At 42.8% G+C, this 24,096-nt stretch overlaps 1 protein-coding gene across 5 annotated transcripts in view; it reads right to left on the bottom strand.

Moving 5' to 3' along the window:
- scube1 (signal peptide, CUB domain, EGF-like 1) overlaps nt 1-24,096 on the bottom strand; it is a 121,920-nt gene that overhangs the window by 29,200 nt on the left and 68,624 nt on the right. For 3 of the 5 annotated variants that reach the window (XM_032505295.1, XM_032505294.1, XM_032505299.1), the window contains 3 exons: nt 19,797-19,913; nt 13,825-13,914; nt 6,469-6,585 (listed from right to left, as the gene is read on the bottom strand). In XM_032505295.1, coding sequence (XP_032361186.1) covers nt 6,469-6,585; nt 13,825-13,914; nt 19,797-19,913 — 324 coding nt within the window. The remainder of the gene's footprint in view (nt 1-6,468; nt 6,586-13,824; nt 13,915-19,796; nt 19,914-24,096) is intronic. The other 2 variants (XM_032505297.1, XM_032505296.1) reach the window with 1 other exon arrangement.

A 24,096-nucleotide genomic window follows, 5' to 3' on the forward strand; every position in this document is an offset into this window, starting at 1 on the left:
ATCATGTACAACAATGAGCAATTTGAACATATTAAAAGGATACAAAAAGGATTTGAAGTGATAGTATTGCATAATGACTGTATGGTTCCTTAGCATCTACAGTACATTGGACAATATGATACACAAACCAGTAAAGCAGAAGGCATTTGCGTGTGATTTGATTTGACTGGTGCATCTTTCATGACATCATCTCCAAGTGGAGAATTTACCATTTGGAGAATTTCCAGGAAAGTGATTAAAACTAAAAAAGCATATAAATGGTTATGATGTGTCATTGTTACAAAGCTAATAGCTTCCTGGTAAATGGATGAAATCATGTCCCTGTCTTAGTTTGATCTGATTGTGTGTTTATGTGCTTTCAGGTCTTTTCAGGTAGAGGAAGAATGCAGGCCAGTGGGGACGTGTCTCAGGTGCCAGTACACACTGTGTACTGTACAGCAGTACTCCGACCACACGCTATCCACAGAAACACACACACACACTCCGACGAGCGTGTGGAAGTGCACTAAATACAGGCTAACATGCAACCTACATGCGTGCTAATTAACCGACAGAAACTGACTCCCACATGGATGGACACACACACACACACACACACACACACACACACACACACACACACACACACACAAACTCATCCTTCCTCCAGTGTTCCTCCACCTTCTAATCACGCATCTGGAAAGTGTTAGGAAAAACTTCTGCCTCTCTGTCTCTGTCTTTCCCATTCTCTCTCTCCTTCACCCAGTTGTCGGCACCGAGCCTGATGAAACGCCTCCTCGAGTTGGTGTGTCTGTCATCATGAGAGGCTGAACCGACTCGTCTGTCAGCGCAGATGAAAGGGTGTTTATCGGACTGGCTGGTTTTTAAACATGCCCTACATAGTTTATATTGAAATGATTATGATAGACAGGCACGACAGGGCACATCCCCTTGGCATTAAAGCAAGGTAGGAGCAGACAGGGAGAGGGAGAGGGAGAGAGAGAGAGAGAGAGAGAGAGAGAGAGAGAGAGAGAGAGGGAGAGAGAGAGTGCAGTCTGTCTCTATCAAGCAATTTAGTGGCACATTAGATGGACCACCTTGCAGCGTGGCACTTATCTTGCCGCAAACTACTATGTTCAGTAATTGCTAGCAATTATACTCCAGTCTTCGTATTACAATCCACTACCAAGACGACTGTGATTATGTGTGCCACCGGACCCGGACACACACACACACACACACGCACACGCACACACCTTTGTGTGCAGTTGCCAAGGTTACAGGAAGCCCCTGTGTCACAGGGCAGGACAAGGGGAAAGAATATGCACCTTACAGGGAGATGGGTCTGAGTTTGAATACATTGAATACATATAGTAGATTTCCCAGAGCAATGGGAACACTGGTTGTGTAATGACAACCATTGTAAGACATAATTCCATTCACCTCTCCGTAGATGGGATAGATACCGTTAAAGGCAGGGAAGAAAATGGTGAAGATGGTAATTTGGGTGTACTGACCCCTTTGAAGTAAATGGAAGACACTTCTTGTCAAGCCTTTCAGCCTTGAAGTTGTGGTTGCCACTTGTTCTCCAGCTCCACCCAACAGATCTGGATGTTTGATCATTGGTATGCTTAAGTAATCTTTTGTCATGCAGTAAACCCACACTTCTGATTTTAAAAGCTCCCCTGGGGGTTGTCACGTTACGGCCATGTTTTTCTACAGTCCTGCACATTGTGGTCTACGTCTAGCCAAACAGCAGCAGTAATGTTGCAGGGTGTCCGACACTCTATGTGTACGCATCCAGTGTTTTGTGTGAGTGTGTGCCCGGCTCATAGATACTGACCAATGTGAGCTGCCTTCTTTGTGTCCCTCCGCTCCCGTCAACACTGATCCCCACTCGGGGATTTGTAAAGCCCGGGGGGCTGATCCACAGCCAAATTAAGTGGGTGGGGCACAGCTGGACTACTCTCCTATCCATCTTCCCCACTCAGCTCACGCCCGAACCAAAGAGGGGAAACTTTTCATTTTTCTGTCAGGAACACAAATCACCAGGGGAGACAGAGTGGAAATGTTCGCACAAGCCGCTGGGCTTGAACTTGACATCATAGCGATGGTTGAGACGTTCTCCCAGGATGCAACTGCAGTGGTACATGACTGTCAGCAGACATTGCTGCAAGAAGGGTTGCTAGAGCCAAATAGTTGGCCTCTTGAACCTGGCTTTAGATTTTCAAAATGAATGAAAAACATCAGCATCAACGGTTTCAGCAAAGGCCCCGAAACGACATGGTAAATGCGCCTTTCTACCTTATTGGACAAAGCCCTTTACAATTGGTCTTTCATTCACCCATTCTCACACACATTCATACACCGATATTGGCGGAGACTGCCATGCAAGATGTGGGCAAGCCATCGGGAAAAACTTGGGGTTCAGGACTTCCAAATGCAGATAGGAGGCAGCAGCAAAACTTGCTACTATGTAAGTTAATAGGGCAATTGTGCAGCTTGTATTTACCTTCACTAAAGGGCTCGTTTAGCCACTGACAGACACAGATTAATATTCCAAGTGTCTGACAACATTATGGAAAGGATTCCTAAGGAGGTTGACCTTTCTGTAAAAGAGTAAGATCCTTTTTTAAACATAAAAAACGTGAAATTGCGTTCATTTGCGACTCATTTTAGCATTGTGAAATACACTTCATTCAAACAAAGTAAAGCTGTTTGGGGTTGACTTTACACTTTTCCAACCATCACAACTCGAGTTTTGGTTGAAATAAACACATAGTTTACCGATTTACATGTGAGAACACGTTGGCTCCATACACTCTAAAAGTATTACTTTTTTAAATTGAGTCTGGTGGGTTTAGCACTAGTGACTTCCGAGCTGCTTCTGGTTAAATAGGAAGGTATTCAAGAGGTTTTAAAAAGGTCTGTCTATGTAGGTATCCTTTCCATAATGTTGTTAGACACTTCAAATCTAAGCCTTTTAGCAGCAAAAACAGCACTTTTAGTGGACCAAACTGACTTTTTTGTGGCTGCCGGTTACAGCGTTCATGCATAATACTGGACCAATTTCATAGATTCCCATCAGTCACTTACACGCTAAAAACATATGAAAATAGGGTTGAAAACAACAAAATTACCCTTTAACCTAGGGATACAGCTGTTCACTTCTGGTTTCTAACCGAGAGTCAATGTTGGTTGAGTTTCTTTGAAAGTGAATTGTGGTCATGGTTAAAAGAAACCAATGCTGGATGTTGTTCAACCTTCTCACATGGACTTTTTTGCTCCATAAGAACGTCACCTCACTCCCAACCACTGGAGGGCTTTGTCACCTGAACGTAAACAGACTTTGTTCCATAACTTCAACAAAGTGTTTTTCATTGTAACCATGACACTCACCCAATCTCAACTAAAAACCTATTGTAACCAAACCATGAAACCTTAACCAAAGATTTCTCATAACATTAAACAGATTGTATTTATTGTATAACAATGATTTGTAAAATGACAAGAATATGTGTCCTTCTAAAGAGCACTTACAAACTCTTATTTTGTACCATAAAAAACCTACTGGACAAAAGCCAATTACACTTTAATAATGTTTTTTTTCTGGTGTATTAATATGTTAATCTAGAGCACACATGCAGCCCAGCCAGAGCTCTCTAACACATTAATTATTAGGTTGCCTTCTTGCATCAAGTGCTTCAAATTCGGATCGGACTGACATGTCCTGTCCTCTATTCGAGTTCATTTGGCGCTGAGAGTTAGAGAGAGAGAGACAGTGGCCAGCGTGGGCCTCACTGTTCAAACATTTCAAAGTTTACCGACGCGTTGTCTGCCTGCCAGCCCTGAGACAGCTCCGGCTCCAGGATTTCACACACCTACATGCCACATTCTCAAACTGACTGACACTCAAACACACACACTCCATAACACACATGGACATTCACGTGCTGAATCTGACATGCAAAACGTTGTGCTGCTGTAATTATCTCCTTAGTCTTTCATTGTCAGACCATCCTCCACAGCGCTGCGGAGGAGGGTCTGGCTTGATCACACAGCCTTCCGGGATGGGGGAAAAAATGTGCTCTGGTTTGTTAGCATCGTCTTGGGTGGACAGAGCCACCGTGCCTTTTCTAAATTGTCTCAGGAAGGAACTTGTTTTGGTGGAACATGTGTACGCTCAAAAGTAGTTTTAGTCATGCAACAGAAAACTCTGATTGGACAGATATTCTAGCTGGCTGTCTGGATTTACCCTGAGGAGCAGTTAACCATAGTCCTCAGAAATCCACCGGAGTTTAAAATGACTACTATTAAGACTACTATCTTTTTGATCATGTCTGTCACTGACCACTCCGTCTTGCCATCCACACAGAGAGCAAGACCATCAACCACCACACATGTCCACCTGGCAGCTATATTATCCTTCTTAAAGTTACTACAGGTCATTTTAACCAAGAAAAATGACTCAATATCCACTACACACCCCACTAAAGAACCCTGTCCCCTATCCCTTTTGTTGGAAAAGCATCTGATCTCTTCATGGTAGCATTAACAGGAGCGATGATTACAGCAAGCCAAATGGAGAAGCTGAAAATGGCATTTTTTGAAGAAAATACAGATCTGATTCCACAGATTCTTTTGGGGAAGGATTGATTTTCTAAGAATGTGTTCACTGCATTTACAATATACAAAACTAACTTTTGGGACTGATTGGTGCGATTGCTGTGGACAAAGTACACATGGCGATACACTGGTAAGAGCAAATGACGTCTGGCCGTGTATCCAACAAATTAAATGGGAACTGTTGGGTTTCTGTAAATAACATCACAGAGTACGGACTAGACCTGCTTTTTTATGAAAAGCGCAGTGAGATAACTGTTGTTGTGATTTGGCGCTATATAATAAAAATTGAATTGAATTGAAAACAGCTTTGAACATAAAATTGTCTTGAACATCTGACCAGTGTTTCCTTGCTGAGGAAATAAGAGCAAATATTGTACAAACATTGTTCAGTTTTCAACCTTGCATGTCTGCAGGGAACAAGGATTGTTGACTTTGTCCATTTCTCACAGTGAAATCATGTCCAATACAGATCTTGTCATAAACAGTATAACAATAACAGCAACCATCAACTCCTGGGTTGTACGTACTGTATGGGCATGTCAGTTTAGTTTCAGAACAAACTTGAAAAATGTGAACGTATCCTTTAAAATGTACCATGTGCCCTTGAATATGTTACCAAACTCTACTCACTGCTGCTTTGTCCTGCCCTGAGGAGAAGATCAGTGTTTGAACCCACAAGTCAGCCCATCGAGACTGTTTGTTTAGAGGAAAGCCAAAGCACTACAATAATATGTTTGGGACGCTCAGGCCCACGCTGCGGCAGCCTTCTCCTCGGACCACTGTCATTGACGTCACCAGCCGGCTGGCGGAGTGGCTCAGAGGCTTAATCAACAAGCGGTGGCAATGACCGCAACCAGAGCTCCAGAGTTGGAAGTGAAGCGGATGGCGGGGGTCGTGTTTTGGCTCTGGATCACTCAGATACCAGTCAGAGTGGACCAGCATTTACAGAGGGGTCAGTGACCGGCAGCTGTGCACCATCGCCCACACACAGTAGGCTTGCTGGCCTCACACACATGTCATGTCCCCACACTTTCATGTCTGTATAGTCTCGCATTGCCAGACCTCTGTGCGCAATGCTTTGGAGGAAGGAGGCTCGGGTTTACTGTCTTTAAACCAGTCACAATCGTATTGGGCGGCGCTAAATGATTGACGGAGCAATGATGCCTCTGCAAACTTGTCTTGTGGAACATGTGTACTCTGATGTGACAGATAGTGTAGCTAGCTGTCTGGATTTACCTTGCAGAGATCTGAGGAGCAAGCATAGTCCTCAGAAATAGAGAGCGTCTTTGCTAGTTGAAGACTGACACAGTTGTCAATTTCCCATCCAGCACCCACGTCCTTTAAATAGCACCTGCAGGAGGTGTGTTCAGGTGCATACTGGGCGTATTGCTATCTTGAGGCAGCAGTAAGTGATTGCGCCATTGACCAACAAAAACCGCAGCATTTCATTGTTATTTTAACAGCGCATTAGTAAAATGCACCCAGGCTCGTGCACAGCGCACACGCTACGCTTCATAAGTGCATCAGCATACAAACATATAAAAGATTAAAAATAAAAAATATTACAATTTGAAATTGTATTATAAGATCAGCTTGCGCGCGTTTCTTGTCTTGCAAATCTTGTCCAGCAAATCTGCCATCATAATAGCAATGGGGATGGGAATGGGAGAGGACACTCTGCTTGGTTGATTGCATTTTACGCCCAAAACACACCTATGATTAATGACACTAAGTACAACTCTTTTGAACCATGAGCCTGGCGAACGGACACTTTTTTCAGCCGATAAACAAGAAAAAGAGGATTTGGACCTAAATGCACCTGCGCACTTAGATCGTTAAAGTAGAGCCAATGTATTCACTGACCTTTGCAAGTTTTGCCGTCAGGCTGCAGAGTGAATCCCACCGGGCAGCTGCAGCGCACCCCTGTGGCCGTGTCTTTACATGTCCTGTCGCAGCCGCCGTTGTTGACGGCACAGGTCTCTGCGGATGGCGGGACAGAGATGGAGAAAGAGAAGAAGGGGGTTTTAACAGGTGTCCCCTGCTTCTGAAACATGAAACAAGAGATGTGATGTGGGTTGAGACAAAGCTTCATGCAGTTTTACAAATACACAAACACATTAGGATGTAATGTATCCTTGCGTTTTCTCATGTAGCTTTGTCAACACACAACAGATGAAGAAATTACGCAATTTCAATCAAAACACAAGAGTTTTCATGAGGAGAGACATCTTTATACAGAGACAAATACAGTGTGCACACACAGAAAGCCACAATCAAGATGTGTATCATTGGACGCTGTGTATCATTACAACAAGACGAAAACGCATGTTCTCATAAAGGAGGTTGAAGAAGTCTTTGGCCCAAAGGATGGTGCTGTTTCAAACAGGACAAGAAATCAGTTAACACAAATGAAAAAGGCAGGGTTAATGTAGGTAGGTAGCAAAATAAAGTTAGTGCTGTAAGTCTACAATGCACTCGGCAGAACTGGCTTATATATTTGAAAAATGAAAAATGTACGTGGCACAGATAAAGAAAGGTTTGCTGGGACTTGTGAATATTGCCTGAGCTGATCCCAAAACAAACAGCAGCTCATGGTAACTCTGGCTCACCTGCTCAGCCGCTGTTGCTTTAGCAAAGCTCAGCACACACTTTCCCAATGGGCCTCGAGAAGTGCTGAGGAGGCTGAAATATGACATTGACTCCTGTTTGTTGAAAGGGATCTAATAAAACTACACCTAATAAGGCAGTTTCAGTTAGTAACTGCTGGGCTTTTGGTGGGTTTGACTTTGACTAACTCAGTAACTCAGAGAAACTCCTACATAGTGCTACTGTGCAAAAGAGTGCATGTCTGTAGTTCTCAGGAGTATACCCCCCCACTTTGACAGCCTAATGGTTAAATGTAAAAACTAGCATCATCACAGAAATGTTCCTTAGTTCCTTCAAAGTTGAAATTTGAAATTCAAAGGCTTTTCCTGGACAACAGCAACATGTCAATTGAGGATGTTCCCTCCCTTTTGGCAGCTTTTCCCATTTAATTAAAATGCCAGCAGATTGTGTGCCTGAGAAGTAAAGAGGGAAATAGGAAAAGCCTTTTCAGGCTGCCAAACACATCCACGTCTAGAGGTCAGTGCATTAGCATAATGGCCTTTCAAAATGCAGAGTCAAAAACACATCTGAGCCAAGATGGCTGATGCTTTCTATCAAGAAACAGCGAGGTATTTGTAGATTTGTTTGTGTTTCTTCATGCAGCTCCAAACAACATCAATCTCACAGCTTCTTCTCTTAATCTCCGCTTCCTAGCTGGCATTTGTTCCTTGTTGTGTTTATCCAAAGTTCTGTGTTCATCATTTGCAATCCTTTTCAAGTCTAGTTCTCTCTGGACAAATTCTGATGCCAGATATTTCAATCTCTTAATAATCTCAATCTCAAAAATCTCTCAATAAGTTATTTAAGAATGAGGCAGGTGGTTTCATAGAAGTTGTGGAAAAACAGCAAATAGGAGGGAAAGGTTGGGAGTAGAGACAGTCCATCATCCGGGCAGCCTGACTGATGGGCCCTGTACGACAGCAGACCCTGTCCCCTCTCCCCTTTCCCCTCCCCAGCTCGGGACTCTGTCAAATGTGTGTGAGAATGTGTATTGTTAAGTTAACTAATAAATTAAGGGGTAGGTACACATGCCTGCACAGGTGTACACAGTCTGTAAGACTTTTTGTGTGAGTGTAAATGTGCATGTGAATAGACTTGATGTGTGTGGAGGTGGTGTTTTTTGGGTCAGAGTGATTTATTCAGAGTACAGTGGCCCTATCATTAGGCGAGGGTGAGCAGTCCTGCTCAGAGCCCCACACTCTCCAGGCCACGCCCAGTCCAGCCCCAGGGCCAGACTGAGCATGAGAACACAGATCCACCGTCGGGCCTGATTGATGTGTCGGACAAGCCCACTCATAACCTCCTCAGCCCCCTCTCCAAGCCTCAACACCCTCCACCTAACCCTGCATATTTCTATCTTATCCTGTGAGCGTGAGGTTGTACCATGTGTGTGTGGGTGTGTGTATTTCGGCTTGTAACTTCTCTCTCTTGAGGACTGGATTCACCAATGATGGATTCTGATCACACTGATTTGCCCTTTTTCGTGATCATTTTTGTTCTTAAAATTACATTTGTTTTAAAGGACAGAATCAACTCAAAATTTCTCCCAAATTTGATGTCAGCACACTTGCAAAAGTTGTGTATTTCCCGCTGACACTGTTCACTATGTGATGGGTAAAATTAAGATAACTAGCTGCTCTTGTGTGTGCCAGTAAAAAAACCAATGAAACGTACCAAGTTTCAGATCCCCTTTTATTCCACATTAACTTTGATATATTATTGGATTTTTGCTACAGAAGCGGTCTAGAATAAATTTTAGCAAAGATTAAAGGAATTGTTCAAACTTTGCAAAATACCAGCATCTTGCGTCAGAATATTAACACAATTTTTTGATCTGTGTTGGTTGACCAGCAACCTCATTTCATACTAAGACTCCATGAAGTCACTGTACCCGGCCACAAAATAAAGCTACAACCTATCATTTTTACACTTTTTTTCCCCGCTACATTTGGACATAACCAGGCTATTTCTTTCCATTCTTGGTGCTAAGCCAAGTGCCTCCTCCTCATATTTACAGTACAGACGTGAGAGTGTATTTTCAAAGAAAGGTTGAGCTATTTAATTATTTATAAAAAATGCTCTCTGTCCATTCTAGGCAGAACTGTATTCACTTTCACTTACTTTTTGTTGAACATATAACTATTGAAGAGGTCACGAAGTAAAACACCTGCAACTCTGTGGTTTATTTATGTATTCAGATCAGTGAGGAACCTTAACATTATGTACTTTTATAATTCTTGAATGATTCGTGTTCATGTTATTTAGATGACAAAGGCCAGTCATTGGGTGCTTGGATAAAACTGTAGATCAAATCAGTGAACAAGGACATAATTGGCAACATTTAAGGAGAGGGGAGGCTGGCTAAATGAAAGCGACTGATCTCCGTGTGCAGAATGAACAAGGGCGGCAACTTCATCTGTGGGGATTACAATATGTCAGCGAGGGGCAGAGGAATGAGAGGGAAGACAGTATACACATGCCCGTCACACTCCTCCCATGGAAACGCTGACCGCTCTTTCCGTGGGAGGACACATGTTCTATTGATTAAAGCTGGAGAGCACGAGAGAGAAAACCATGTGCACTGTGTGTACTACAGCGTCACGCCAAGTAACAGCAACTGCTGGAAAAAGGTGAGAGGGGCACGATCACCTGTCAGCGCTCAACTTTAGCCCCTTGATGGGCACCTGAATCAGCCATCAGTCAGCACAGCTCTGGGCTGTAATCACGCTATTTGGATACACCTACCGTGCACACACACATACACACACCTCAACCGAGCTCCGTCTGTGGTGATGGTTTATTTGGAATCCAGGACCACTGCAGCACCACTGAGTCTCTCTTTTGACACTTTGCTCATGTGTCTGGCACCTGGCTCCTGATTTTCCTTCAATATCAACGTGTTTGAGAATTACTTTTAGTCAAGTCGCCCACGCCCGTTGTCTCCTCTGCCCTCTTTTTCTCTTCCGTCTGGCTCCCTCGCTTTCTCCAGCCTGTCCTCTATCCATTTGTCTTGGTCCAGAGACAGGACCAGGAGGCAGACAAACTGATTGCTGTGTCAAATCTAACATGCTGCTGCTCAGGCCTCAGCAACCACGCTCGTACACGTGTGTTGGTTCACACACACTGGCATGATGGAGGCATGCCCGGACTCAAACAGGGAGCGTTTAATTATTTTAGGTGCCTATGGCGTTTGGTATTGACGCATAAAGTCTAGGTTGGTTAGGAAGTACGGATTGTGGGTGCGGTTTACAAAATGTACTTTTCAGTGACACGCAGGACAAGAACGGGACATGAACCACGGTCTCCTGGGTGAAAGTACTGTGTTGTTTGATCCATCCACCACCCCAACCAACCTCCTTTTCACAGATTTTCTTTTCATACTACTCGCTACCATTGTCATTCTTAAAGCGTGACTCTCACCAAAATGCAAACCTAGGGTGTTTTTGTGAATTCACCAGTGCCACTTTTAAGATTGACCGTATTGTTTGTTTTGGGTCAAATGGAGTTTGGAGAGTTTTTGAACGACTCACTTTAGCGGTTGGTTTTTCAAAAAGAGTCTGTGTACACAAACAATGTTCTCAATGCTGGAGTTCATGTGTAGAGCCCCTGGTGATACTTGGAGCAAAGTTTCAGTGTTTGTAGTGTTTCAAAAATAGTGATTTTGATGCTTTCATAGTAGTGCCCCAAGCACTCCCATTCAAAAGGCCATTTGACCCAAAACGAGAATTCGGTCAATCTTAAAAGTGGCGCTTCCGTCCTAATTATTGTTTTAAAACAAAAGTTTGACTCGGGTACATTCACAAAAAGACCCTAGGTTGCATTTTGGCGAGAGTTACGCTTCAATACTAGGTCATCTTACAGCTGTTGCTGTGTGCTTAAAGGGTGATTTTTGAATTGGTATTTGATGCTGAGAGCCACTGACCAAGCGTCACTGACGGGGTCAGTTTGCCCGAGGGACTGCGATGGACCCGGGGATCAAACCAGCGATGGGTAATGCAGCTCTCATGAAATTTTGTTGGATTTACCCAAGCTGCATATACGTTTCACATTTATCACCAGACCAACTTTGGTCAAACCAACTTCAACAGAGCTTTGGCTGACATGTGGGAATGAGCTTTGAATTTGATGCTGACTTCATTCTGTTGTTTCTACCCACGCACATTTTGGAGGTAAACTGAGTGAGCATGCAGCTGGACATGCTAGACTGTGGATGATGGGCTTCTGGGTGGCATAGCGTCCTCAAGTGTTTCAGTCTAACATATCTTAAACCCACTGCATCACTAGCCAGAGGTGCTGCTGTGACTGATCTAACTGTGGAGGGGTTGATTTGAAAGTGAAGCCTTGTTAGGAGGTATTTCCCATGTTATCCCAGTTAGGCGTTTAGTATGGCAGCCCTGGAGCGCTACAGGTCACAAATAGAGCACCATCAGATCAGGCGACATGCTGTTCACACAGGAGGTGAGCAGGCTTTAGTGAGGAGTGAGGAGAAATCAAATATTTAGTTAAAAGGTAATTGAGGGAGGAAAGGGAAGAACAGAGGACTGGAATAGGGAAGAGGAAAATCAAATTCCCCACTCTTCCTCCACGTCACTGAATCCAGAACCTGCTGAAATGAAACGCTTATAGAACATGGTTTAATAGACTACAGATTGTCCAGCACATTGGTTCGGAGCACCAGACACCGGGAGGGCTTTCCAATGTAACTCTGTGTTAGAAAATTGAAAGAAGGTTAAAGTCAAAACAGTGAAGGACGAAAGTAGTGCTTGGGGAAAAAAAAACACCCATTTGATCTTGGGTAAGTCTGATTGCTCAAGTCACAGGAAGAAACATTCATTAATTTATTTATAGATGGGTTGAAGATATGAAAGCAAGAAGTTGCAGGGTGCAATGTCTCAGAAACCTGCAACAGTTCATTAGGGCCATTGTATGTCAAGGGAGGGGGGTAATATTGCAAGAAAAAGACTTGACAAATTAAAATTTTAAAAGTTGGATGGGTTCTAACATTCAAATTTACAGGGAAAAAAATTGAAGATTCTCTAAAATTGCAAAGTCATAAATTAGAGAGAAAAAAGTAACTTGGAATACAATTGGCTTTTTTTTTGTCAAGGAAGTTCACCTTTTTACTTTGCAAAGTTGGATCAACCTGATCACAACACAGACGCCGCTGCTTGCCCTAAGTTATGCCTGCAGTAGATGACCTAATCAAATTATATTTGGCTCTTAAGTGTTGTTGTTAACAACGACTGAGACTCCACACCTTGAGGATAAATTCCTCTATTGATCTGTATTGTGTCTCTGGTCCCACAATCCCATTTGAATTGCCTAGATATAACCAGTGATATCCGTGCATCTGCCCATTGCATTCTTCTGAAAAGGCAATGTCTCTTTAAAGTCCAGAAGCTTATGACAATGTGGTTATTTCCTTATTGTTAAATCCGATTGCAAAGTATAATTTCATCATCCAATGCAGGCATTGAACACAGCACACAGTGGCATCTGTGTTGTGATGAGGTTGATCCAAACTTGCAAGGTAAAGTGATGTAGTTCCTTTTAATCTCAGAACATTTTCAAGTTTATTTCTCAAAAGTGAACAAATGTATCTTGTTTTTTTAAGCCTTTCACAGGCACCATAATTATTATTATTATGTAAAAATACAATGGTTCCAATTCCCAATTGTGGAAACCAAATCATGGCTCGTTTTTTTTAAAGCAGAAGTCTTTGATATTCTGATTTACATCAATAGCCATCCCTTGGTATTTATAGCAGGAACTGAATTCCCAAAGACCAACCTAAAAACAGATTGGATCATGTTTGACCTGTTCTTCTTAAAATGTAATCCAAGGATGCCAAGGACTTTTTTACGAGCATTTAATGTGCCCACCAGAGAAAAAGCAATATTTTACTATTTTCGTCCAACGATTTACTTGCAATCAACCCACCTAAAGAACAGACAGATATGCCATTTTAAAAGACATATCTGATGATAAAAGTCTCATAGAATGAAAGTTTTGGGAGCAGCAATCCATTTGATAACAGGCTTGTCCAGTCTCCACACAAATCCTAACAAATGATTCACTAAGTAAAAAGTACCGGGATGTCTAAAGATATCATGGGGACTGGGTTTTTTCTCACCTTTACTTCTGAGGATTATGGTTTTTAGGAATATTTTGTAGTCTCTTTTTTTGCTTTGGCAGTAAGATATCCAATCTTGCAACATGGGTAAACAAAAATGAGGGGTAATTGGACGCAAACCATTTGGAGCAACTGGGAAAGTAAATGTTATTCGTTGAGAAAACCTTAGAGCCATCCTGAGATTTGGTAGGTAGAGTTGGAGAGGACCGGATTAAAGGGAAAACAGCCACCTCTTTCACTCCATTTTCACCGTGTTAGATACAGTTGCAACAAAACGGACTGTGGGAGACACAGTGGGCATCAGAGGTTTACAAAAATTAGAAAAAAAGAAACAAAATAAAGACAGAGAGAGGAGGACGAGGAGGAACGGAGAAGAGTGGAGTCGGGGATACAAGCACAAGCGCCATGGCAACACATAGAAAGAGGAAGAAAAGAGTTACCCATAAGTAGCCGCCGTTTCACCCGCTTGTCCACATCAGCTACTGACGTGGCATTGAACTCAGAGCTCTCAATTGCAGCCTCATCTTTCTCTAAAACACAAGTGACAAGGGGACAAACAGTGAGCAGCAGGTTAATGAGAAGCCCAAATGACCAGACCTTCAGCCCCTCTTGGCGTTTGAGCAAAAAACCAAAGCCAAGAAGCAAGAAGCGATGAAGAAGCGCCATGATCCCTGTTAGAGTGTTAATCCCCAAACAAATGACAAATCCCTCAGAGCAAACAAAAGAACAAAACAAAATAAATGAAATGATCAGTATCAGTGTGTAGCTTACAAATGAAGCGGTAGGAAGGTAGGTAGGTAAGTAGGAAGGTAGGGAGGGAGGGAAGGGAGGGAGGGAGGTTCAGTGCTTACATATGTAAAAAGATGATTAGAGGTGAGAGGTTTTGGGGATGGAATGGGGTTGGGGGGAACGTTAAGAGGGATTTTAATTCTTGTGTTGGTGTTGACATTGTCGCAGATGGAGTTTCTGTCTTCCATATCAAACAGCCACACTTTGTCAGCAATGATTCCCTTGCGTTAGGATGGAGGAGGAAGACGAGAAAGAGAGGGAGGGGAGGACATGTGTCCAACATTTCCAAGAGAAGCTGCCTTAAACGTGGGCACAGATAGAGAAGCAGAGAAAAAGGGGGTGACGGTGACAACAGGAAAGAGGAGAAGGGTGGTGCGGGGGAGGCGGATGAGAGGTCAAAGAGGCAAGAGGTGTTCAAAGGACCGAGCAATGACAAGATGATGGAGAGGGAACGATGGACAGAGTAGGGAAAGAGAGCAAGGGAAAGAAGGATGAGGAAAGACAGAATCAGTCCCATCATGGCCCACGCTGTGAGCGGGGTATGAGGGAAAGAAGGGTGCACACACTGAGAAATGGGGTATAGGGAGGGTATGCAGAGGAATCTAAAAAGCAGGAGGAGGTAGTCTGGGGGCAGCGCTGGTTGCCTGTTTGTCTATGGAACACATCACACCTGGCTTTAACAGTCAACGCTGGAAAAACCACATTCCCAAAGCTGGGCAGCGGAGCTGGGTGGGGGTGGTGGGTGAGGAGAGGGAGGAAGGTGGCCATGGCGATGGTTGTAGAAGTGGGTACAATTGCTGTTAAGATGGCATGCATGTTGTGCGGTGTTGGGGAGGGAGGCGGCCTTTCATTGGGCCTGACTCATCAGGGCCTGAATGAGCATCTTTCTGGGAATGGACGCCACTTGCCGCAATAGGGCTGGGCTTTGATGTATACACACAGTCCTGTGGGTGGTGGTGGGGGGGTAATTAATGTCCCTTCCATTCCCTGTCCCTGGCCCACTAGTGTTTTCTCTCTCTCCTCTCAGGCGCTTGATGGACAAACTGGAGGACTCACTGAAGTACACTCAGCGATGAATGGAGGCTTTCTGGTGCTCAGCTAACGGGTGAAATGTGGCTGTGTGAATGTGTGTGTGCAATTGTTGAATCAAGAGCTTGTGCATACCAGTCTGCGTGCTTTGGGGTGTCTGCTTTCTTAAGTGTGTGAAAAAATCTGTCAGAGAGGGAGATAAAATGTGTGAGTGTGTGTGGGAAGAGAGGAGTCCCTGCCACTCGCTCCTAAAGAGTCCATGGGGCTAGCAGTGGTCGGAGGCCCATAGAGAGGGGAGTGTTTTAGAGAGCCAGACCTGAACCGGACGGGTGTGGGGGGGGGAGGTGGGGGGAGTTAAACCACTCTACACTACTACAGCAACGAGGAGAATGAGATACAAATGCACTGGAAGGAAACAAAAGGACCAGGGCCACTAAAAACAACAAGAACAATAAAAAATGTACTTCAATTTAAAAAAGGAAAAAAAGAAAAAAAAGTGAAAACCGAAAAAAACAAAAACAAAAGGAAACCGTACAAATGCAGTGCAGGCTCTTCCATGCAGTAGGCAGGCAGACAAACAGACAGACAGAATGATTAGTGAAAGAGTCAGTGGCAGACAGTTGGACATTGTGGCACATGTGAGTGGACATATGCAGTAGAAAGAAGGGTGAGCGGTGCAAGTCCCTGCCTCTCTATTAAAGGTGAGAAAAGGGGCTGATGGATGGGGGTGAGGCATGGAGGTCGTTATGTTGGCAGGTTTGTGGTTTTTGACGAGTCGCTTGCCTTTTTTGTTTGGGACTTGTGAGGAGGCGGAGGATGAGGAGGTAGTGAAAGAGGTGGAGGATGTTAGGTTTGCTTTCAAGGGAATTTGAACTAAGATCAGGCTGCAATTGAGATGTCCGTTTCTAACCACAGAGTCTAACACGTGGCCCCTGACCCATCCCCCCCCCACCCACCCACATCCAGAGTCACTCTTTCCTCTTGTGCACTGAGGACTAATCCTTTAAATCCACCTGATGTGGGTTTAACATGGATGCTCAGACAAGACAGGCAACCAGGTACTATCGCCAGAAAGCAGGAGGAGGAGGGAGTAGAAAGGAGGAGCAGAGGGACAGCGCTACATAGAAAGGGTAAACGGGATGGGGGAGAAGGGAGGGGGGTTAAAGGTAGGTCCATAGAGCGGTTGGGATACCCAGAACAGAGACACAGAGGTTCTTTCTCTCGTCAAAGTACAAAGAGAGACAGACAGAGAGAAAAGACACAAGACATTGGGAAAGGAGGGAGAGAAGGGTTCCCTCTCTCTCTCTCTCTCTCTCTCTCTCTCTCTCGCTCTCTCTGCTTCCTCTTCACAGCCTTTGCTTGATGGTGTGCTTCACTTCTTCAATGCAGCTGGAAAGAAAAACGGGTCATTGGCATTCAAAACCAAGTGCTGCTGAACAGCACGTCAATGCGTGAGTGGTGAGAGACAGAGAGAGGGACAGAGGAAGAGAGACAGACAGACAGACAGACAGACAGACAGATAGAGAGAGAGAGAAAGAGAGAGAGAGAGAGAAAGAGAGAGAGTGAGACATAGAGATGAGTTTCCAGTGTACGGACACAGCAGTTAGGGTAGCACATAATAATGACATCAATGTGTGTTATCAGCAACATCATTCTGAGATGTTTCTCAGGTCACGACTGTGAAAACTTACATGTAACAATGTGTTAAACACACTTGCACGTTGTTTTCTTTATTACAAACCACATGGAAAAGTTTCCTTGATCCTTTTCATTTGGTTCATTAAAGTCTACGCTGCCCAATTACAAATGAACCCCAACTTGTAAAGAAAAGTCACACGGACTCCCAGCAGCTCACTAATTGGACAGAGGTTTGGTGACCTGTGGCCCTGCCAGCTTACAGATTCAGGGATTTCTACCTAGAACTGTTATGAACACCCTTTTCTGATGTAATAATTGCAAATACGGCCAAATAAGACTTAAGCCAACACTGTGGTTTGTTTCATTTCGTCACATGTCAACATCAACCAAATTATACCCATGTATTCTGGATTTGGGTGATGTTTTCTTAATTGATTTGGATTGCGTGCTGACTCCTGGCCAACCACGTCATGGCAGTTCTTTAAGAGAAGGACAGAGGCCTTCCTTTTTTAAGGTGTTGCTCTTATCTATCCAAATGAACCCAACTGAAAAGCTGTTACCACCGAGTTCAAAGGAACTCCTCTATGCATGAGTGTTACAGTGTTGGCCCACGTCTTAAAAATGACCTTAAATGTCATATTGCTGCACTAGCGTTTAAGACAAGCTATGTCCATCTATCAATCTTTGTCCACTTATCCGGAATCGGAAGCCATGTGCCTTGTGTTAATAGATGTGTTGTAATTAACTACTGCTATTAGCTGAGCCCAGTACGGACTAGATGTACATTGTTTTTGACACATTTTGCGCACAGTTTTTTAATTTATACCTTCAAATTAATAATTCCAACACACAGTGAAAGAACAGAAGACACACCATTGTGTTCAGCAGCCAAAAATTAAATATATCTACATACCACGTTCCAAGATCAACATAAAAATGTATTCAACCCAAGCTGAAATAGACTGTGCATGACCTGACCACTTTGTTTATTTTGTACTGCATTACACGGGAACATTTGAGCAGCTATCAGTCAAAGCTGGCCAGCAAAAGCAAACAAAGTTCTGAAGCCATGTTCAATGTAGCATCAAAATTGTATGAGGAAGAGTGTCCAGGGGCGGGGACACATGAAACCACGTCTGCTGAATTCTACTAAACATCACATTCAGCATGGCCGGGTATCGGTACCCAGTATTTTACTGTACCCAGATCTAGAAAAGAAATCCCTATCTGTACTGCAAACACTCTTGTACATAACCCATATAGTCCTTTGTGTGGTGAATTCAAGCTCAAAAATACTTTATTGTAGAGGGTTGTACAGTTACTGTATTTAATACATATTTTAATAATTTAATTTAATCAACATGATATAAAATGTATTCATATAAAATTAATGTGGATGGGAAGGATTAATGTGATGGTACAAATTAGTGCGCACAAATGATCCACACCTTAATGCTCCGTAGATTACAGACTAAAATACTCAATCAACAACCAGTGTGACTTATATTTAGGGAGTTAGGAGTTCGCCTAGACCGGCGGGGGAGGGTCACAGTGCATCCCCTCCCCAACTCGGCTTCTCTGCAGCTCTTAGTTATGCTGTTCTAGTTTTAGACAACTAGGGGACATCCTTCCTTTGACACAATGAGCCCCTCTACTATTATTATTAGCTTATTACCTGGAGTTGTTATGTTTTCTCGCCCCGCAGTTTTCCCTGGATTAGGGTGGCACCTAAATCATGGTTGCAGCTGTCGCCGTGGTCCTGTTAGGTGCCCTGCAAAGCCCAGCTACACCTTGCCATGCCCTGCTACGCCCTGTTACGCCCTGCTACACTCTGCAATGCCCTCCTACACCATGAACTTCTCCAACAACTACTATTTCTAGTCACTGTTCCATTATCTTTATTGTTAATATCTGTCCCAGGTTTCTTCCTAAAAGGAAGTTTTCCTCAGCACTGTCACACTAAATGCTTGCTCTTGTGGTAATTACTAGAATTGTTGGGTCTTTGTAAATTACAGAGTGCGGTCTAGACCTACTCTATCTGCAAAGTGTCTAAAGATAATTGTTGTTATGATTTGATACTATAAATCAAATTGAATTTAACAAGCTGCGGTAGACTGGCTAAGAGCGAAGAAGCTATGGTTACAAGTATATCAGGAAGTGGGAGAAAAAAAAACACTTACTGTAGCTGGAATGCCGTATTCTTCTCATACTGACTGGAAAAGTAGGAATGAACTGTAATGTTGTGTTCACGCCAAACGCAGAGCAGATTTTCGCCTGCCGTCACTTGTGGGTGTTTGACAGAAGTGTCATATTGAATCCTTTGTATTTATTTGTGTTACTTGTATAACGACCCCCCGGTGTAGAAACCAAGGTGTCTTACCGTCACCGCATTCTTCTGGAATCCCTTCTATGACTGCTGCTTCCAATGCAGATTTTGTGATTTATTTTCAACTAACAGATCAAAAGCAGGCTGAAATAACTACATCGGGATTGGGATTTGTAAAGAGTCTGAAATCCTGCTTTGTCAGGTCTGTCTGCAAACACCTTTAAAAATGCTTGTTTTCTGAATGGAGTCTGGATGGATCAGGGTTTTTCTATGCAGGAGAATCACATTTGCATCTGTTTGTGTCCTAACAAAGTCTTTGCACGTAATTGCACAGTATGAAAAGTTGCTTTGCGTTTAGTGTGAACACATCATAAGAAGTAAAAGCGGGAAACTCGAGAAGTAGTTGGATAGTTGCCTGGAATTTAACAAGTCACTTATGAGAAATGTTATGTCCTTGCTGTGAGTGTGACTTGTTCTGTTGATAAATCAGGGTAGATGAACCTGTTAAAGGGATGGGTTTTTATTGTCAAGGGAAGGGGAGAAGAAATGTTGGGGAGCTCGGAGATTATCTATCTGCGTGTGTGTGTGTGTGTGTGTGTGATCAGAGAAGTCATCTTGGTTGTCACTCACCAATGCAGGTCTTGCTGTCTGAGTGCAGGGCGTACTTCTGGTGGCAGCCACACACCGGCCCTGTGTCTGTGTCATCACATGTGTGCTGGCAACCGCCGTTTCCATAGTTACACGTCACTGAGGATAACACACACACACACACACACACACACACGCGTCTTACCGCTGGCTTTTATATTATGTGGTATTCAAGGCTCATGCCATTTTACATGTCCATTAATTCTTTATTTAGCTTATCCGGGAACAATACAAGAAGTCCCAGAAGGGTTATTAATACTGTAGAAATTTAAAGATGCAAAATGATGTGTGGATGGATATATATGGCTTGACGGATGAAGAGTGAGACAGAAAGAGAATGAGAATGAGAAGATGATGAATGATAGAAGAGAGAGAGTGAAAATTGAGAGGGAAAGAAAACAGGAGTAGAAAGAGGAGAAAAGAGGAGAATACAGAGGAATCAGCAAGAGGGAGAGAAGGAAAATAAAAAAGAGAGAAAAAGGAGTAGGGGAGATTTAGATGGAGAGAGGGGTAACAAAAGAGGAAGAAGGAAGCATAAGAGGGGAGAAGAAGAAGATGAAGAAATGTGTTCATGGTGTTTATCTAAAATTCTGTGGAAATTCCTGTCACATTCTATGTAAAGTGAAGATTCTATTGTTTTGTAACATTACAATACACCTTACATTTTTTAGTCCATGGGACAGATGTGTTCTTTTTCTTTTTCTAGAATTAAAGGGGCAGTTCACCCCAAAATCAAAAGTACATATTTTTCCTCTTACATCTAGTGCTATTTATCAATCTAGCTAGTTTTGGTGTGAGTTGCCCAATATCGGAGCGTGTGGTGCTCAGAGCACCAAAAAATAAATAATTGAAAAACTCAACAGCAATTTTTTTGTCCAGAAACCATGACCCGTTAACTCAAAAAAAAGTCCACAAAGTATTGAACAGTTTCATGTAGGAACTATTTTATTTCTGTTAGCTGTGTCACTCATTATTCCCTGTATAGTGTTTATTAAATAGTGAACTATATCGTGAACCAGCGACCATGAGATTTTGGACTCACTGGTCATATTTCAGTAGATGCATGACGGAAGTGAGCGCGACCAGCATTATGTAAAATAACAAACTAATAACATTTTTACTTCTAATACATACCTGAAACAAACCAAGTACTCAGGAGGATAGTAAAAGGTTGTATACAGTATATATTTTTACATATTTATACATATACAAACCCATTTATACATATATACAAACCCATTTATAAATATACACTGTATACATGTTGCATGTTACATTTTCTTTTCTTCTTCTCCGCTGGTAAAACACGATCTGCGTTGCACTGTGGTACATTGTATGTACACTCAAATTAGCAGTGCACTGTGGGTATTTTATAGTGGACTATATAGTGAACTAAATTAACCGTGGAGAAATCGAACACCACTACAAAAACGCAAACTTTCCATGATAGGGAACGTTCTCGAACACAGGTACTGACAGGAAGCCAACGCTACTGTAGCTAACCGGTACTGCTAGCTCACTTGAGCTAGCTAATGTGTGCATGTGGAGTATGCTTTCTTCTGTACAGTGATACGGTTGGCAGGTGAATAGCAGGGGGCAGAATGATTTCACAGCAGAGTTGACCGAGTTCCAGTTACAGGGATAGGGGGACACTAGCCAAGTTAGCCATTGTTAGCAATACCGGCTGTGCATTATGTAGCATTTTGCATGTGTCAACACCATAGTAACATGCCCAGAAGATGGACAGTACTGTGTGTGCGACTGACTTAATGAGACAACATAAAAGACATACTGTGCACTCCTCATTGCACTCTTGCCTCCATATTGTTTCTGTTTAGAGTATGTACAGTATATATTGGTGTGTATATATTGTTTGGTTGTTTTGTATGTGTAAGCGCACTGTGAGCAACGATGTTGCAAAGAAAACGTCCTTGCATGTGTCCTCTGCTTAGATTGTGTGGAAAATTTTAAAACTCAGTTGAAAACTCTGCTTTTTAAAGAGGCTTTTAACTGGATTGTAGGGTGGTTAGGCTGGTCTTATGTGTACGTGTTATTCTTTTGTTTTTGTTTTTTGTAATGTACTGTATGTATGAGAGTTGTTAATGCTTCCTTTTGTTGTGAAGCACTTTGTGATCTTTATCTGAGAAAAGTGCTATACAAATAAATTTTACTTACTACTTACTTACTTACTCATATGTGGCAAACAAAGCTGACTCTGATTCTGATTCATCCAGCTTTCCCTACTGCTGAAGGAGGGGGCAGCCATGTTGGATTGTGATGTTTGGGTCAGTGAGGTTGTCCCAACTTTTTTTAGAGTTAGATTTCCGACTCCAAAGGGCATTTCCGACTAGGAACACAAACTGTCTATGAATTATCTTGAGTAACCGGGTCATGATTTGCCATTGAGTTTCTGAAACATCTAGTTCCATTACATAACAGAGAAGGCAGACATCTTACACAACTGGGCAACTTACAGCTGTTATATATTACACAGTTTTATCTCATAAACGCAAGACTGAGTTCCTGTTTAAAAATGGCTTCTCAACCCTTGTGTTGTCTTTCCCTCAACAAGAAAAAAACACTTTTATTGTCCCTATCTTAATGCTTTTGTTGCTTTAAAAAAAAAAAAAGTATTACATTTTTTGGGGGGGGGGGTTTCAACATTTTCATCGTTTTTTTCCCCCCCCGATGTGTTTTTAGCCGATTTCCCCATGTTTTTTAAGGTTACTTCCAGTGGTTTTTTTCATAGTTTTTGTCACTTTTTCCAATATTTTAAAGCTTTTTCCCCCAGTGTTTGTCGCCTTGTTGACATTTTTAACCTCCCATATTTCTGATATAAAAAAACTTGGAAATGGGTCAAATTTGACCCGAGGACAACACAAGTGTTAAAATGTTCCTGACTTCCTGGAAAGCTTTAGGTCAAGAGGGGCTTAAAGAGGAGAAGGTAGAGGGAAAGACAAAAAGGTTTCTTATTCTTAATCATTTCTTGAGAAAGAAAAACAAATTGAAAGAATGTGGACACAAGGGATGAGGAAAGATGTGGAAGAATGAGAGCGATCATGCACTCGTGGACGAGGGATGAAGAAAAGGTGGGAGATGGAAAACGTGAGAAAGACGAGATTATAAGAGGAGATTTCACCGTTGGGGTACCTCTCGTGGAGCTTTTTAGAGAAATCACAAACATAAGCCCTTGTCCACCAAAGAAACCATGTTTCAACTTGGCCCTGAAACAGCCAGTTAAGTAGTACTTTTTAATGAGCCACAAACTCTCGACATGGAGCTTGCCAGAATAAACAGAATTGATTCGTCAAACACTAACTATGAGAGATGTTTGTGATTCGTCCAAACATTTTACCTCCTAATTTTCCTAATCTTCACAGTTCTTGAGGGGAAAAGGCAAAGTACGCACATACAGTACAATACATTTTATTTTCATAAGCTTTAGCTAAAATTTGAGGAGAAGACAGAAGGATTGAGATGAGAGAAAAAGGAGAAAGGATGAGGTAGAGTGTGAAGGAGGTAGAAGATTTGGGGAGACAGAACAAGGGAGAAAATGGAGGTGAGAAGTGGACATGGACAGAGCGGACATGGGAGGAGAAGGAAGGGGAGGTGTGTATGTGTGTGTGTGTGTGGACATAACTAGCATGTCTTTCATCACTTGTTTACTACTGTCCAGTGCCGCCATGCTCAACAGGCCGACACAGCACTGCGTCCCTTGCCACTAATGATATATTATCACAGCGGGGTACGCATCAGAGGCTTTCACAATCTTTACACTCTCACCGTCTGAGTGGAGAACAAGATGTGTTGCCAAACAAAGTGTAACTAAAAGCTTATTTTCCCTTCTCAAAAAACAGCAGCCCTAAATTCCATGGCTGCAGGCACTCGGCGTGAAGAGTGAGAAAAAGGGATGGAGTGGGGGAGTCTACTGAATCCTTCAGCACCTTCAGCTTGGCCTGAAACGCTTAACTGATTTTGGTATTAAATGTCCACCCTCATACTTTACCGCTGAAGGCCTACTGGAACTTGTCCATCATTGCTATTACAGATGTTTATTACAGGAACAGTTTAGATCCTTCATCACACCAGCACGTAACCTCTATAAAATCAATTCTAGGAAACAAAGTGTTAATACCTTGTTGCCATGTGACTTGTAAAATGAAGTGACAAGGCAGAAGAATGCGTTACGCAAATGTGCATTTGACTACCTATAGGACATAAAGACATCCAGCGTCTGAGCTGCTCATGTGTGTGTGTGTGTGTGTGTGTGTGTGTGTGTGTG

This window comes from Etheostoma spectabile, chromosome 23 (genome assembly GCF_008692095.1).
Source record: "Etheostoma spectabile isolate EspeVRDwgs_2016 chromosome 23, UIUC_Espe_1.0, whole genome shotgun sequence".
Lineage (NCBI taxonomy): Eukaryota > Metazoa > Chordata > Actinopteri > Perciformes > Percidae > Etheostoma > Etheostoma spectabile.